The sequence below is a fragment of the Microcebus murinus genome, chromosome 19, assembly GCF_040939455.1.
Source record: "Microcebus murinus isolate Inina chromosome 19, M.murinus_Inina_mat1.0, whole genome shotgun sequence".
Classification (NCBI taxonomy): Eukaryota; Metazoa; Chordata; class Mammalia; order Primates; family Cheirogaleidae; genus Microcebus; species Microcebus murinus.
The window spans coordinates 40,616,146-40,631,839 of NC_134122.1; the positions used below are offsets into that span (position 1 = coordinate 40,616,146).

The following is a 15,694-nucleotide window of genomic DNA, read 5'->3' on the forward strand; positions in this document are numbered from 1 at the left end:
CTCATCCTCACATCTAATCCATCAGCAAATCTTACTGACTCTTACTTTCAAAATATATCCAGAATTCAACTAATTCTCACCACCTCCATAGCTATTACTCTAATTTAAGCCTTCATCATCTAGTGCACAGAGTATTGCAAGAATAAATATCCTAACTGGTATTTCTGCTTTCTCCCCCCCGCCCCCGGGTCTACTGCCATATAGCATCCACAGAGACCTTTTGAAACAAACTCTCAATGGCCTTCCATATCACTCACAATAAAACCCAGAGTCCTTGCCATGGCTTGCTAGGCAATACCCTACACGAATTGATCTCATTTCTTATCCCAACGATCATGTCTCCCTCACGCATTCAACTATAACCACAGAGGCTTCCTTGCTGCTTTCTCAACACCAAGCACATTCTACGTCAAGGCTTCTGTATTTGCTGTTTAATACCTGTACTTGGGATGTTCTTCTTCTACATATATACAAACGCACTCCCTCACTTTATTGATGTCTCTGCTTAAATATCATCTTATTTTATCAATCATACCTAAAGAGGACCCCCAGTCACTGTCCTTATCTTTTTTGTTTTTTGTCTTAATATATACCACTAACATGTCACATATTACTTATACATTTGTTACTGACTGTCCCTCCCTACCCTTCCCCCTCCTCTAAGTAGAATTTAAGCTCCATGAAAATGGGGGCTTTTTCTTTGTTATTGGTGTTCAGGGATCCTTAGCTCCTAATACAGTACCTATACATGGAGGGTACTCAATATTTGTTAAATGAATTAAAATATTATCAAAACAGGACTCAGAGAATACAATAAGAAACCAAGAACACATGTATTTTGCTTTGGTAAAGAAATGGGATCTGGGACAATGAATAAGAAAAATGAGAATTCCAAAGTCATAAAAATGTTATGGTGATCTTAACAAGCAAAGAGGCTAATACTGTGAACTGGTTATGCAAAAATGTGATTATGAAGTACAAAACATTAAAGGTGGTAGAATTTGGACTAGGAAATAAACATAAAATAAAATATTACAAGGGAAGATTTAGGTTAACTATCTAACAGTGTTTTGTTTGTTTTTTAGAATAGAGGAGTTTTAGCTGGAATACGAGTCAAAGACAAGCTATATGGCTCAACAAATTATCTGAATGCCATCATGCAGTCGCAAATAAAGTTCTAAGTGTAAAAACAGGCCCATGGTGGAAAAGAGGGTGGAATGCAAACTCAGTAGTATTACAATGTATCTATGAAAACCGTCTAAGAATGTGCTAGAATGAAAGGAAGACTGAAATAGTTGGTGTAGCTTTAAAGACCTAACATGAAAAATTAAATAAAAACAACTAAGCTGGTAACGTCAATGCAACGGCATACCAAAAAGGCACAGGCTTCAGAAAACATGAGAGAATACAAACACAGATTTCAAGCCTGGTGGGGAAAAAAAGGGAAAGGAAAACAGAATGAACAAGTAAACCATAAACACAAAGTAGGAAGACACAGTTCCTACTAAGGAAACAAGAGACAGTGGGCCTGCTTCAGGGAAAAATAGTTTTAAACATATCAGAGGAAAGACAGAAGCGGATAAAGAACATCTAAGGAAATCAGGGAGGGAATATCTAAAGGAAGAAAATTTAAACTAGAATGTCAGACAAGCCAGAGTGTAGAATGACAGAAGTAAACGGAAAAGGAAGTCACAAATATTCAAGCATATCTTCAAAAATGGCATAAAATATATGAAAATTAAGTAGGAATATGAAATTTTTACAGGAGACACAGCATAAAGTTACAGATATAGGGTGAAATGAATCAAATGTCTGTCAGTTTTGTCACCAGCCAGCTCTATGACCTTGAACAAGTCACGTAACCTCTCTTATTTCTTCTCTTTTAGAAAAAGAAGTGTAAATAGAGAGGGGAAGTGGTTAGGTCGAAAATGGGTGAGCATGCTAAATCTTTTTCTCCAACTTATAAAAGGGAGGGAAAGCACAGAACTCTTAAAAGAGAGGATCAGAACAGCAAATTTTTAAAATGAGAAGAGTAACAGTTAATAGTTCTGCATAGTGCTTTAGCATCCAAAAAGTGCTTTATGTGTAGCATTATATGAACTCCTCACAAGAGGCAGAAAAGACAGGTACTGTGTTTCCCTGAAAATAAGACCTACCCATAAAATAAGCCCTAGCAGGATTTCTAAGCATTTGCCCAATATAAGCCCTACCCCGAAAATAAGACCTAGTGATGGGCGTGGCTATGCAGTGTATCTGCACAACCCATGCATTTCATCGGGGAGCGGTAAAGAAGATGAGCAGCCCTTCTCATATGGCCCACTGTGACAGCTACTATCCCAGAGGGGACCAGAAAGGTACAGGCAGCCTCACCAACAGGGTCGGCTCCCCCTGTCAGGTCCCAGCCATCCTGTGCGTGCTGCAAGCTGAGGCTTTGAGAGGAAAGTCTCCTCAGTGAAGTGAGGGGCAGGATGCTCCGCTTTAGGTATTGTGTGTCCCCAGGAGGAAGAAGGAAAGCTGTGGCTGCCATTTAACTTTGATGATGTTCCAGAAGAAGACAACTTAACTATATTTGAATAAATGTAGATTGTTGTACTGTACTTTAAAAAAATAACACATCCTCTGAAAATAAGCCCTAGGGTGTCTTCTTGAGGAAAAATAAATATAAGAACCTATCTTATTTTTGGGGAAACATGGTATCACTTAACACCATTTTACAAATGGAGGAACTGAGCTCAGAGAGATTAAGAGACTGGCCCAAGGACACAGAATTGGTAGCAGACCCAGGATCCAAACCAGATTTAAAAGCAGCACAAAATCCATTATCTTTAAGATGACCTTCTCCTCCTCCTCCTGACTAAGGTTTTACAGGATATTTTTGTGACTTATTAGGTAATAGATAAGTTATACAGATGCAAAAAATATGTTAATTTAAAATAAAATTCCTTTAGAATTAAAGGAACTAGTTTACATGTAAACTACATGTAAACTAACTCACTGTACAAAATGTTCTCCTACAAAGTTGAATTTGGTTCTGTCAAAACCTATTAAAACTACCTTTTCAGTCCCAATGTATCTCCTTTACAGCTGGCAGAACTACTGCATTTGCAGTATTTTCAGGCTTTCTGCATACAGAATAACTGATTATTGTTATAATGTTATAATAACTGTTATTGTTATCTTGAATTCTAATATAAATATTAATCCATTAAACAAGCTGCTTGAATTTGTGCCTCTTGGATGACCAGAGTATAAAGAGAATGGCAGAAGTAGACAGAGAAGAAAGTTTGGTTTGGTTGTTTATTAATTTATCTATTTAAGCTTATACAACAGTTTATTTCTCATAGTTCTCGAGGCTAGAAGTCTGAGATCAGGAAGCCAGCACGGTCAGATTCTGGGGAGGGCTCTCTTCTTGGGTCAGTTTTGTTTTTAACATCTAAGGATTGTCACCACATCACTACATCACAGTGATAATAAAACAGCAAAATTTTCCTCATTCTATTTGCTCTAAAAGCCATAATCAGCCAGAGCTAACTTAACTAACTACAGTTAACAATGAAAAATCTTACTAATATAATCTGCTGCACATTGGTCTCGACCTATTATATTTTATTCCTCCTCTCCTTTATGTATTTTTTTTTTTAAGATAGAGTCTCTCACGCCTGTAATCCTAGCTCTCTAGGAGGCCGAGGCGGGCGGATTGCTCGAGGTCAGGAGTTCGAAACCAGCCTGACCAAGAGCGAGACCCCGTCTCTACTATAAATAGAAAGAAATTAATTGGCCAACTAATATATATATATACAAAAAAAAAAAAAAAGATAGAGTCTCACTTTGTAGCCCAGGCTAGAGTGAGTGCCGTTGCGTCAGCCTAGCTCACAGCAACCTCAAACTCCTGGGCTGAAGCAATCCTCCTGCCTCAGCCTCCCGAGTAGCTGGGACTACAGGCATGTGCCACCATGCTCGGCTAATTTTTTCTATATTTATACTAGTTGGCCAATTAATTTCTTTCTATTATAGTAGAGACAGGCGTCTTGCTCTTGCTCAGGCTGGTTTCGAACTCCTGACCTTGAGCAATCCGCCCGCCTGGGCCTCCCAGAGAGCTAGGATTACAGGCGTGAGCCACCGTGCCCGGCCCCTTTATGTATGTTTTAACTGAACAGATGAAGTTCTGGCTTAAATTACAAAAATGTTTTGTATATGATCCTAATACTTTTATTTTAATGGGCAAATTTTTCCCTTTAGACTGGCTAGGAAATTCCAACATTTTCCATGAGCCTCACTCCCATGCTTTCCTCTTCTTCCTCTGACCCCAAGTCAAGGCACAACACTACTCTTCACAAAGCAGCAGACCATGGTTCCTTTCTATGGGGCACCACTGGGAGTCTTCTTGATGGAAAAAAGGGTGAGAGAAAGGATAAAGGATCAAAGGGCAATTTAAGGGCAAAAACGGGAAAATCCCGAAAAGAAGAACAGAGAAAGTGGAAGCTGGAGCTCAGTTACATCAGTGGCTACAATTATGTTTCTGTTTTTCTCCTGTATTACTTCATCCTTCCCTTGTGGTTCCTTTCTTAAAGTAGTTGGATAAACAGTGGCCAGATAAGCATGTCTGAAGAAGAAACTCCAGAGAAACCATAGCCTACACTCAACCAGCCACAGCCAATCATACATCATCTGATTATCAAGCCCTGACATACACAAAGAACATGCAATACAGATAATGTAAATGAAAGACTATCAGATTTTTTAGTCAAAAACTTGCACTTAAGTCCTGGTATGCTGCAAAATTTCTAACAAGTTAACTAACTTTTCTGAGTTGTACTTTCCTAATTTACAATATATTTTATATACACATATAAAATACATAATCTATACACCACAACCTACCTACTACTGTGAAAGTGAAAATGAGAAAAATACTACACATTTGATGAGGCAACTTTTAAAATCACTATAATGTTATGAAGGATAATAAAATTCTTAATTGAAGACTGCCTCCGCAATCACTAGACTAACCATATTCTGAAAGTTATACTGACATGAGCATGATTCAGGTGGATAAATACAAAGTGGCTTTCAAACGACTATCTTAAATCCTCATTGTATAGTCATTGTGCAGTCACCTAATAAAAAAATTCCAACCAGAGTATGATTATTCATACACAAAGCTAATGCTATTCGCCCCCATATCAATATAATATATACAAAATTTTAGTTCCTATAGTGTGCTAAGTAATCTACATCTTCTCATCTAATGTACTACCTACCTTCATCTAGTGTAGTAGAAAAAGCATGGGCTTGATATCTGAATAACCTAAGCTTAAATACATAAGCAGCAGGCCTTGGCCAAGTTTGAGCTGAAATTTCCTTAAATGTAAATTAGAAATAACACTACTCACTTCATAGGATTAAGATTATTATGATCATGTCTTTATTGAGCCTAATCTGATGCCTAGCACACTGTGGTTGCTCAATATATAGTGTGCAGAATTTTGATGTTCTTCTCATGCTCCTAAAGCAAGCACCCTTGCTTTTTTTAGGAATACTTAAATTACACATTCAAACACAATTACTAAAAATCTCTTTCAGCCAAGGAAATACAATGAAAGGAATACCCTAGGATATTCACAGATCCTGGAATTATGATAATGTAACCACAAGACCAAATCCAAAGAATTAAAATCCATCCTTCCTTTAGCTAGTCCTTTATTACACAATATGTACAGTTAAGTGAATCAAAACCTTAAATATTGTTACCTTCTGCCACTAGGACTCATAAAGGAGGAGGTAGCTATTTTCTAACAGCATCCTCATGAGAAGCAACTTCTCTAAAAGTCAGGCTACCCGCTGACCCTTCCTTGAGAAGGACAGGTGAAAACAGGAAGACAGAGAAGAGGTTTCTGCTTAACTTATAAAGCTAAACTAACTAAGGAAAGAAGATCAAGGAAGATTTTGGACATCATCTTTTCCATGACTCCAACTTAAGTTTATGCCCCAACTATATACTTTGGTCATACTTCATATATTCCCTTAAACTAATTTTCTTCCTGCTCTATAGAGTTCACGACTATGTTCAGATGATTTGATCCATGACAACAGGTTTTTTTTACAAAATATAAACGAAATTCTTGTGAAAGACCCAGGCTGAGATTTTTAGCAGGGATCCCCTTTTTCCATCCAGTTTAATATTATGCAACTGTTCATTTTTTTTGAGACTACATGATATTAAAACATGCGCCTTCAACCAGCAATGAATTGGCAATAGTAAATTAGACTCTATACTGTATTTTTCTCCACAAAATTTTCATGATTAGAACTTTCCTCATTGCCTATAATCAACCTTTTGAGCAGCCTGAGAATCACACATAATGATTGTGAAAACAGATGGTCTGACACACCCACACAAAAGAACTACTGGGAAGAGTCAGTGTGTGTATACAAACATGTACATGTGATCATCTATCAAGACAATCTCTCAAAACTCCCAAAATCAGGCAGAGATTAATAGTGGAGGAGGGTGGAGGTCAGTGGCCTGGGAGCAGCTAGATACAAAGAAAAAATTAAGATCTGGGAAGTAAAATGGAAAAAAAAACTGCAAGAGCATTTAGGAGGAAAGAGTCTATTGTTTTCCATACTGAGGGATCTGACAAGGTAGGAATTGAACAATTTGTTAGGGGAAAAACTGCAACAGTAAAGAGAAAACAAAAAGATCTCACCAAATTGAGACTTTAAAAGGAACCCTCCTGCTCCAATTTCGTGGGGTTTTTTTGCCCCCACCCCAGGAAGCTACAAAACAGTCCTTTTTCAACACAAGGATTATGTTAACAAAGCAAATAAAGGAAACCTATGCTAAAAATGTAACCTACCTACACTGAGAGATCTGAAAACGGAAATACTTCTTACCCCGTTTTGTAGTGGGTTTCAAACCAGTAGGAACAGGGAGAAGGACAAGAGCTATTAATGAGAGAGGGGAGTAGCCAAGCTCTTCCAGAATACGGTGAGTCTTTGGACTAACGTCTTATTTTACTGTTACCTTTTCGTGGTCAGCTGGCAGATTCTTAACTAAACACACAGCATTTGACTCTGTAAATCAGAATGCGGTGAGTGGTTCAACCACCATAGGGAATTTAGGAGCTTATGCACACACAAGGCAGATGCACAACCAGGACTAGCTTTGGGTGGTGCTCTAACGTCCCCCACTGGGTGGCTACAACTCCAATAAGGTTTGAATTGTGTCTAATAGTGGAATGGAAGAAACAAAACAGTAAAGTTAAAGGGAGAGTATGGTGCCTAAGTTTAGCTGGAAAACCATGCAATTAGTCGCAGCTTATGAAACAAGGCAGTAAGTGGAAAATAGTGGACACCAAGAAATGGGCTAACTAGAGAAACACCTACCTACGGATTCCATCCGTTTTCTTTACGGGGGTGTTACACAAGAGGCAATCACTCTTACACAGAGGAATCCTGCTCCTCACCCTAAGCAGCTGAGTCGCGGGAAGAGGCCGCCCGCCGGGGAGGGGATGTCAGCGCAAGCCCCAGCACACTTACTTTCGTCCGGCCATTGATTTTGTAGTTGCCCAGCTTCCCGTTACAGTGGCGGATCAGGTCGTCCATGCTGCTCATGAGCAGCCCAATGGTTTCGCAGCCGGGCTCCTTGCCCTCGATCCAGGTGATCTTATCGCCTCGGATGTCCTTGGACGAGTCGCTCTTCTGGCTGACCAGCTGCCCGTCCGTGAACTTGCCCGTGTCGTGCAGCGCGCGCACCTCGTCGCCGATCTGCTGCCCGGTCTCCTTGCCCAGGAAGTCGTCCACCACGCAGATGCCGTGCTTGTTCATGCACGGCACGATGTACTCGAGCGCCAGCTTCAGCGCCGGCAGCGGCTTCGTCTGCCCGTTGGGCCGCAGGCCGCCGCCGTGGCTCAGCCCCTCGCCGGGCGTGTTGCTCGGGGGGTAGAGGTTCGCCTTCTCCTGATACAGCGACGGGCGGCCCAGCGGCTCCTCCTTCCCGGGCTCCGCCTCGGCCGCCACCGTCGGGCCCTGGCCGCCGCCGGCCGCGCGAGGCGGGGACGCGGCCGCCGCGGGGTCGGCCGCGGGCTTGGCCTTTGCCTTGGCCGCGTCCCGGGCGGCCGGCGCGGCGGCGCCGTCCCGGAGCGCCGCTGCCTTCCTGGCCTCGCGGGCCCCGGCCCTGGGCGGCGGCGCGGCGGGCGGCGGCGCGGGGCCGGAGTGCTGGCCGCCCTCGCTGCCCTGGCACACGAGCTTGTGCTTCTTCCAGTCCTGGCGCTGGTGCTCCTTGCAGCAGTAGAAGGAGCTGCGGCAGCGGCTGCAGCGCAGCAGGTTCTCCATCTTCCCGCACAGCTCGCAGTACTGCCGGTCTCGCTCGCTCGGGCTGGGCCCGCCGGGCCCGCCGCTGTCATTGGCCATGGCGGCGGCCGAGCAGGAGGGGTGGCGGCTGGACAGCCGCGCCCGGAGCCGGGGAGTGGGGGGAGCGGCAAGGGCCGTTACTGCGCCATGCACCCGCCACCCCTCGCCTCAGGGAGGCCGGCACCCGCGCCCTCGGCCCGGCCGCTTCCTCGTCCTCGGGTCCCGCGTAGCGCCGGCGGCCGCCTCAGCGCCTCATCGCCGCGCGGGCTGGGGGAGAGCGGCCTGCGCGGCGAACCGCGACCTCTGCTCGGGCGCGCGGGCCCGGGGCGCGCGACGGCGGGCGCCTTGGCCGCCGCCTTGGCCGCCTCCGCGGCGGGCCCAGGCTGTGGAGAAGCGCAGGGCGTGCGGGCGCCACTCGCTCTGCGCGCTCTGCACGTACACCACGGCCCCGCGGCGACCCGGGCGGGCGGCGCGCGAGGGCGGAGGGGCGGAGGGCGGGCCGAGGGGAGGGCCGAGGGGGCGGCGGCGGCCGCGCACACGCTCGGGCGCGGGCGCGGCGCCGGGGCCGCCTCCGCTCGCCGGCACTCGGCGGGGCCGGGCCTCGGCCTCCGAGCTGGGTCTCTCGGGCGCCTGCCCTGCGCCCTTCGGCCGGCTCCGCTCGGGGCGGGCCCGGGACTCCGGGAGGCCGTGTGCCGCCACCCCCGCCGCGGGCTGCGCGGGGACAGCGAGGGGCAGGCCTGCGAGCCGCAGGAGGGCGTGGGCGGCGGGGACAGCGCCTACACCTGCTGGGGGCGGCGGAGCGGCGGGGCCGTAATCATGGCTGCTGCTCGTCTCCACGGGGCGTGCCCGGCGCGCTCGGGACGCCGGTGCAAGGTGGCTGCTGCGACCCTCATTTTGCAAAGGAGGAAACGGAAATTCAGAGAAGTAAAGTAACTTGCCCAAGGTCACGCAGGACTGGGACTGAATCCAGGAATCAGATTTTGTCAGATTCCAAGGCTGTTTTTCCATTACGCCACACAGAGTCTATTTCAACAAGGCCTGAAATGGTTAAAAACAAAAATAAATATTGTTGTGGTGTTAATCCAAGCCCCTGCTCCCCGTTTGAACCTACTTTAAAGGTACTGAAATTTGAGGGCTATTAAAAACAAAAAAGACACCTATTTTTAAACCCTGTGAGATCCTGCCCAGTTCGAAGCTCCATGAAGAAATTTTTGGCTACTTCAGGCACTTAAATTCACACAGATGGAACTATTCCTGAGAAGTGGATTTTGGTGGTAAATGAGCATTGCTACTTTTACGATTTTTACATTTAAAAATCTTTCATTACTAAAATTTGCTACACTGATGAAATACAATTCTTTGTTTTACAGAATATAAAAACGTTACCGGAAATAAGCCGAGGGTGTTTCTCTCCACCTGTCATTTGTCTTAATAAAAGGCCTGTGATTTAGATTTTCACACTCTTTATTGAACACCTAATGTGGAAAATGCTGTGCTACCACTTGAGTATCATCTGAATAGACTACAGGTAATTTCAGTCCTTAAGCCTTACAAGACTTACAAAAACTGCAATATGTGCGTCAAAAGCAGACGAATATAAGTAATTATTATGAACCACTTTGCAGAATAATTAAAAAAAAAAACAGTTTGGTGATAGAGACCTCAAATATCCTGATTTGATCATTACATATCCTATGCATGTAACACACTCCATAAATATGTACTTATTGCATATCAATGAAAGGAAAAAATATTTTAAATGAAGAAACAGTTTGAATCCAAAATCATAAAAGTTCATCAACTATACAGAATTTAAAACTGTTATAAAATTCTGCTACATGTATAAATGGCATTCTGGGTATCCAACCTGGTGAAAGAGGACCATTAACTCCAATTAGCTTACTCTTTGGGAAACTGAGAAGTGTTATACTCACAGCTTCAAATTCCAAACCAAACTAAAAATCCAACGTTCTGTAAAGAATTAAAACCTATATCTATCTCAAATGTGTCTCCTACCTTCCCAGAGCTTTATTAACAATTGTCTCCTACCTTCCCAGAGCTTTATTAACAATTAGTAATGTCATTGTTGTAGACATTACTAATTAGGCTGTTCAACAAAAGTATTAACAACATACTACGTGCCAGACTATCCTTGGCAGACAAATGAATTAGTCATACTACGCTCAGAGACATATAGTCCAGTGCAAGAGTCAGCTATGTAAACAAATAATGACAATCCAGAGTTGGGAGAGGAATGAATAGGATGGAATGGGAACACAGAAAAAGGAATTGCTACCTCTGCCTTTTGGACTAATAAAATTCCAAGCAAATTAATTCAGGAATTCTTAAAAATATAAAGGCTTATATGAAAGCCTTGGCTTTCATCATGGCTTTTGAAAGCAAACTTTTAAAACATTTTTGATAAATATAAATTATGTATAGTATTCCTACTTTTGCTGTAGTAATTATAAATAATTCTTAACTATTCACAGGAATAGGAACTTCACTAGGAACATTCATTCCACAAACACTTGATTCTTCCAACAATTTCTTTCAAAATCACTAGGTCTCTGGTGTGCAAACAAATTACTTATATATCTATGTGCTCTACTCATATATCTCTATTGAAATCTACTGACAAGCATAGATGTCCATATCAAAACCTTTATTTGCTTTTTGTTCCAATTAAGTGTGCAAAATCACAAATTGAACATGTATGTCTTGAACATACTTAGTCAAATATAACACCAAGTTTTCACAAACAGAATAGTAAAATTTAAAATATTGATTTCAAAATATTTCCGAAGATCCATGATTTCAGAATTTTCATTTATTCAGGCTTAATAATTTGTGAACTCATTCCAAATTAGTGAGGTTTCACCATACCATTTGCTGGCAGTGCAATAGCCAATGGTAAGTTCACCAACAAGATTCTGGAACTGCATGAGCATTATAGCAGTTACCACTAATTCAAATGTTACAGAGAAGATTCACAGTGCCGTGCAGGAATTTATTTTATAAATACATATGGTGCTTACGATATGTGCTGATCTCTGTTCTAAGCATTTTACAAATATTAACTAATTTAATCTTCATACAATGCTATGAAATTAGTGCCATTATTATGCCAATTTTACAAAAGGAGAAACAAATACAGAGTGAGACACTGAGTGTCCCTACCAGTGCTTAACATTATATGATTAGTAGCACTAGGTGGGCTACCTAATACTCTGGGGTGAACAAAGGCTTATGTTTCTCAAAGCCAGGAATTATTTCAAATTTTTTTCTGCCCCAACGTAATCAAGAGCAACTGTTCTAGAAATTGGAGAATGAATTAAAGAGTGCTATCATCCCCATATCATACCAACTTAGACCAAAACTAATAGGCTACCTATTTGGCTTCCCTTTGCTCTTCTGGCAGTGTTTACTTTAACAATTAATATAAAGAAGTAGCCACTGTGAACTAAGAACTAAAAGACAGAGGCAAAGCTGACATTAAATGCAAGGACAGAGTTGAATGAGGAAATGAATTTAGATATGACTGTGTTGACTCTTGTGGAAAGCCCAGTGACCAGAATCTATCGTCCTGGGACCAGCCCTGTTTCTCCTTTTAAAATGTTAAAAATACACAACAGAATATCTTTTTTGCTCAGGAAATCAAACATCTGATTGTTAACTAATGACCTCTTGTTTCCCCATCTGTGACAATCTTGTTTTAATATGTTACAGAGAACAGAAAAATCACAAGTATAACATAGGCATTCCACCAAGATAAACAGGAAGACAATCTTTGAGTTCTGGGAAAAGCAACTAAGAATCCAAGCCATTTTCTAACTATAGTATTGGGACACGCACAAGTCCGCGTTGTTGGAAATAGCACCTGCTCATCTCTGTGCTGAGGGTTCTGCCAATGCACACGTGAGCTGTGTGCTTCCCCACGTACATGGAGCCAGCTGCACTTTCTATTAAGGTTGTTTCCTTACGAAAATAAAATAATTAAATAAACTTTCTATATACTAGGCAAAATTTATCAATCACCAAACTTTATTAGTTTAAGATTTTAAAATTACCAATCCATTTAAAAATTAATCATCTCAGAAATAACATAAAAATTTACAATCATCACTCGTTATAGTGAATTTTTTGATTGCTCCCAAACGTGGGATGCTATATGTTATGGGTTAATGTAGTTATACTATGAATGTTTTTTCCTAACAAACATTACCTTAATGTTGAACAGTTTCCTGTGGGAAAATTTAACATACATAAAAATAGAGACAGTTTAATCAATCAACCTCAACCCTAAGTTCAATGGTTATCAACTTAAACAACAATCAACATTTGTACATTCTTGTTCTCCGCCCTTCCCACAATTCTGTCTTTTTTATTAGCTAAGCAAACTATTTAGAAAGTATATCCCAATTTCCATAAAAGACTTTAAAAGAAATCCTATCCACTATACCACTATCACACAAAATTAAGAAAAATCTCAATAACTATCCATCATCCAGCAAGTATTAAAATTTTCCTAATTGTCTCAAAGATTCTGTTTATAGTTGTTTTATTCAATTCAAGATTTAAACAAGGTCCATACATAGCACTTGGCTGTCATGTTTCTGAAGTCCCTTTTACTGTATTTTACCAGTACCCTACCCTTTTTTCATACTATTGATTTACTGGAGAAAGTAGGCCATTTGTACTATAGAATATTGCATACTCTGGATTTAGCTGATTACTTCCTTGTGATATTCATCTTGTTTCTGTAGACAGGTGGAGAAATCTAGAATTTTTGTTAGATTCAGGTTATATATATATATATATATATATATATATTTTTTTTTTTTTTTTTTTTTTTTTGAGACAGAGTCTCACTCTGTTGCCCGGGCTAGAGTGCCGTGGTGTCAGCCTAGCTCACAGCAACCTCAAACTCCTGAGCTCAAGCGTTCCTTCTGCCTCAGCCTAAGGTTCTATATTTTATGTATAAATACTTCATAGTGTTTGCCATGTTCTTCATATTACATCACATCATGAGGCACATATGTCTGGTAGTTCCATTTTTGTTTTTATTTATTTTATTAATTTTTTTAGAGTTCTGGTCTCCCTGTGTTGCCCAGACCAGAGTGCAATGGCCATTTACAGGCATGATCATAGGGCACTGTGGCCTTGAACTCCCAGGATCAAGCAATCCTCATTCCTTAGCCTCTGCAGTAGCTGGGACTACAGGCTTGCCACTGTGTCCTGGTAGTTCCATTTTTAATGATGAAATATTGCTTTTGGGTTCAGGTGGTGTCAGCTTGATTCCTATGTTATAAAGATTTTCAGGTGCAGTGGCTCATGCCTGTAATCCTAGCACTCTGGGAGGCCAAGGCAGGCAGATCGTTTGAATTCAGGAGTTCGAGACCAGCCTGAGCAAGAGCAAGACCTGTCTCTACTAAAAAAAAAAAGAAAAAGAAAAAAAAAAAAACAAAGAAATTAGCTGGACAACTAAAAATATATAGAAAAAATTAGCCAGGCATGGTGGTGCATGCCTGTAGTCCCAGCTACTCGGGAGGCTGAGGCTGGAGGATCACCTGAGCCCAGGAGTTTAAGGTTGCTGTGAGCTAGGCTGATGCCATGGCACTCTAGGCCAGGCAACAGAATGAGACTCTGTCTCAAAAAAAAAAAAAAAAAAAAAAAAAGATTTTCTGTCAACCTTCACCTAATTGCTTTAGCATCAATTGATGATTGTGACTCCATCCAATATTTCATTAGAGGTTGCAAAATAATGAATTTCTGATTCTATCATTCCTTCTGAATTCATAAGTTGGGATTATACCATAAAGAACTTTTTTTTATTAACTCTTTTATTACCCTAAAATGCAATTTATAGATAGAAGATAGGGTCAATGTTTGCTTCCTTTTATTTATGAATTTTGAGAATAGTAAGTTGGTGCCCTAGCAACTTCTAATGAGGTTTTTTAAAAAAAGTTATTATGAATGTATGGATTTTCCATGTATTTGAAGTGCTTTAATTATTCTTTCTGATACTCAAATTGTCCCACTTTTGGCCAGTAAGGAAATATTCAAGTTGGTTCCTATGAATTATTTTATTAATAGATATAGTCACATTAATCTTTGATAGTTTTCATGCTTTCTGGCACAAGATGGCCCAGACTCAACCTGTTCATTTCCTGCCCCTGAAATGGAATTACTCATTACTACAAATAGCCCTGGTTCCTTTTAGTAGGAAAATGGTAGTTAGAAACCATAATCAGGAATACTAATTGCTACTGGGTTGTCATTACTTCTAGGTCTTTCTAATAGAACTAGGAAAAAGGTTAATTTTTTCAAAAGAAAAAAAATCTTGAATCCTTGCTTATATTTCCAGTTCAAATTCAAGATTACAAGGTTTTGACTTAATTTCTTTGATTTTATATTTGTTTTTTTTTTTTCTCCTATACAGGCATTTCTCCCTTATCTGAAATGCTTGGGGCGAGAAGTATTTCAGATTGTTTTTCAGATTTTGGAATGTTTACATATATATAATGAGATATTTTGTGGATGAGATGCAAGTCTAAACACAAAATTCATTTATGCTTCATATATACCTTATGCACAAAATATGAAGATAATTTTATACAATATTTTTCAATAATTTCATACATGCAACAAAGTTTTGATTGTGTTTTGACTGCAACCTACCATATGAGGTCAGGTGTGGACTCTTCCACTTGAGCCATCATGTTGGCCTCAAAAAGTTTTAGATTTTGGAGCATTTCTGATTTTGGATTTTTGGATTAAGGATGCTCAACCTGTATTAGAAATCTTGTTTCCCAATGACATTTACATAATTACTTATCTGCTATGTCCTACAAAATACCTATGACAGTTTCACAATAACAGTGTCAATGTTACTACTATCAATAAGACTATTAAATGCAATTTAAGATCTTATTGCATTCTTTTTGACTATGTAATATGTCTCATTAGGGATGGACAGTCAAATACTGTGTTTTAAAGTCATCTAATTCTGTTCTTTGTGTGGCTATGCCATCAACTTGAGACATAGTTCAGTTCAAAGTTTGTTTTTAATTTTCATGGGCTTGATTTCCTTTTCCTTTTTGGGATAATTGTCCTTTAATTTTGCAGTATGTAGAATATAGCCAGGCATTGTTCTAAATTCTTTACATGTATCACGAAATTTAACCCTTACAGCAAATCTGAGTATTACCTCTGGTTTACATTTTGGAAGACTGAGGTACAAAGAATTTCCATAGTTTCCAAGGTCACAAGTGGCACATGCAGATTTAAATGGAGGGATCTGATTTATAATCCCATGGCAGAATATGGTGAATTCCAT

The 15,694-nt window shown here is 40.8% G+C and overlaps 1 protein-coding gene across 2 annotated transcripts in view; it reads right to left on the reverse strand.

The window, feature by feature from the left end:
• The window catches only part of EGLN1 (egl-9 family hypoxia inducible factor 1), a 51,156-nt gene extending 42,352 nt beyond the window's left edge, over positions 1–8,804 (reverse strand). Inside the window, exon 1 of one of the 2 annotated variants that reach the window (XM_075995459.1) lies at positions 7,543–8,804. In XM_075995459.1, the coding sequence (XP_075851574.1) occupies positions 7,543–8,415 (873 nt within the window). In that variant the 5' untranslated portion in view covers positions 8,416–8,804. The remainder of the gene's footprint in view (positions 1–7,542) is intronic. The other variant, XM_012738208.2, reaches the window with a different exon arrangement.
• Between the last annotated feature and the right edge of the window lie 6,890 nt (positions 8,805–15,694).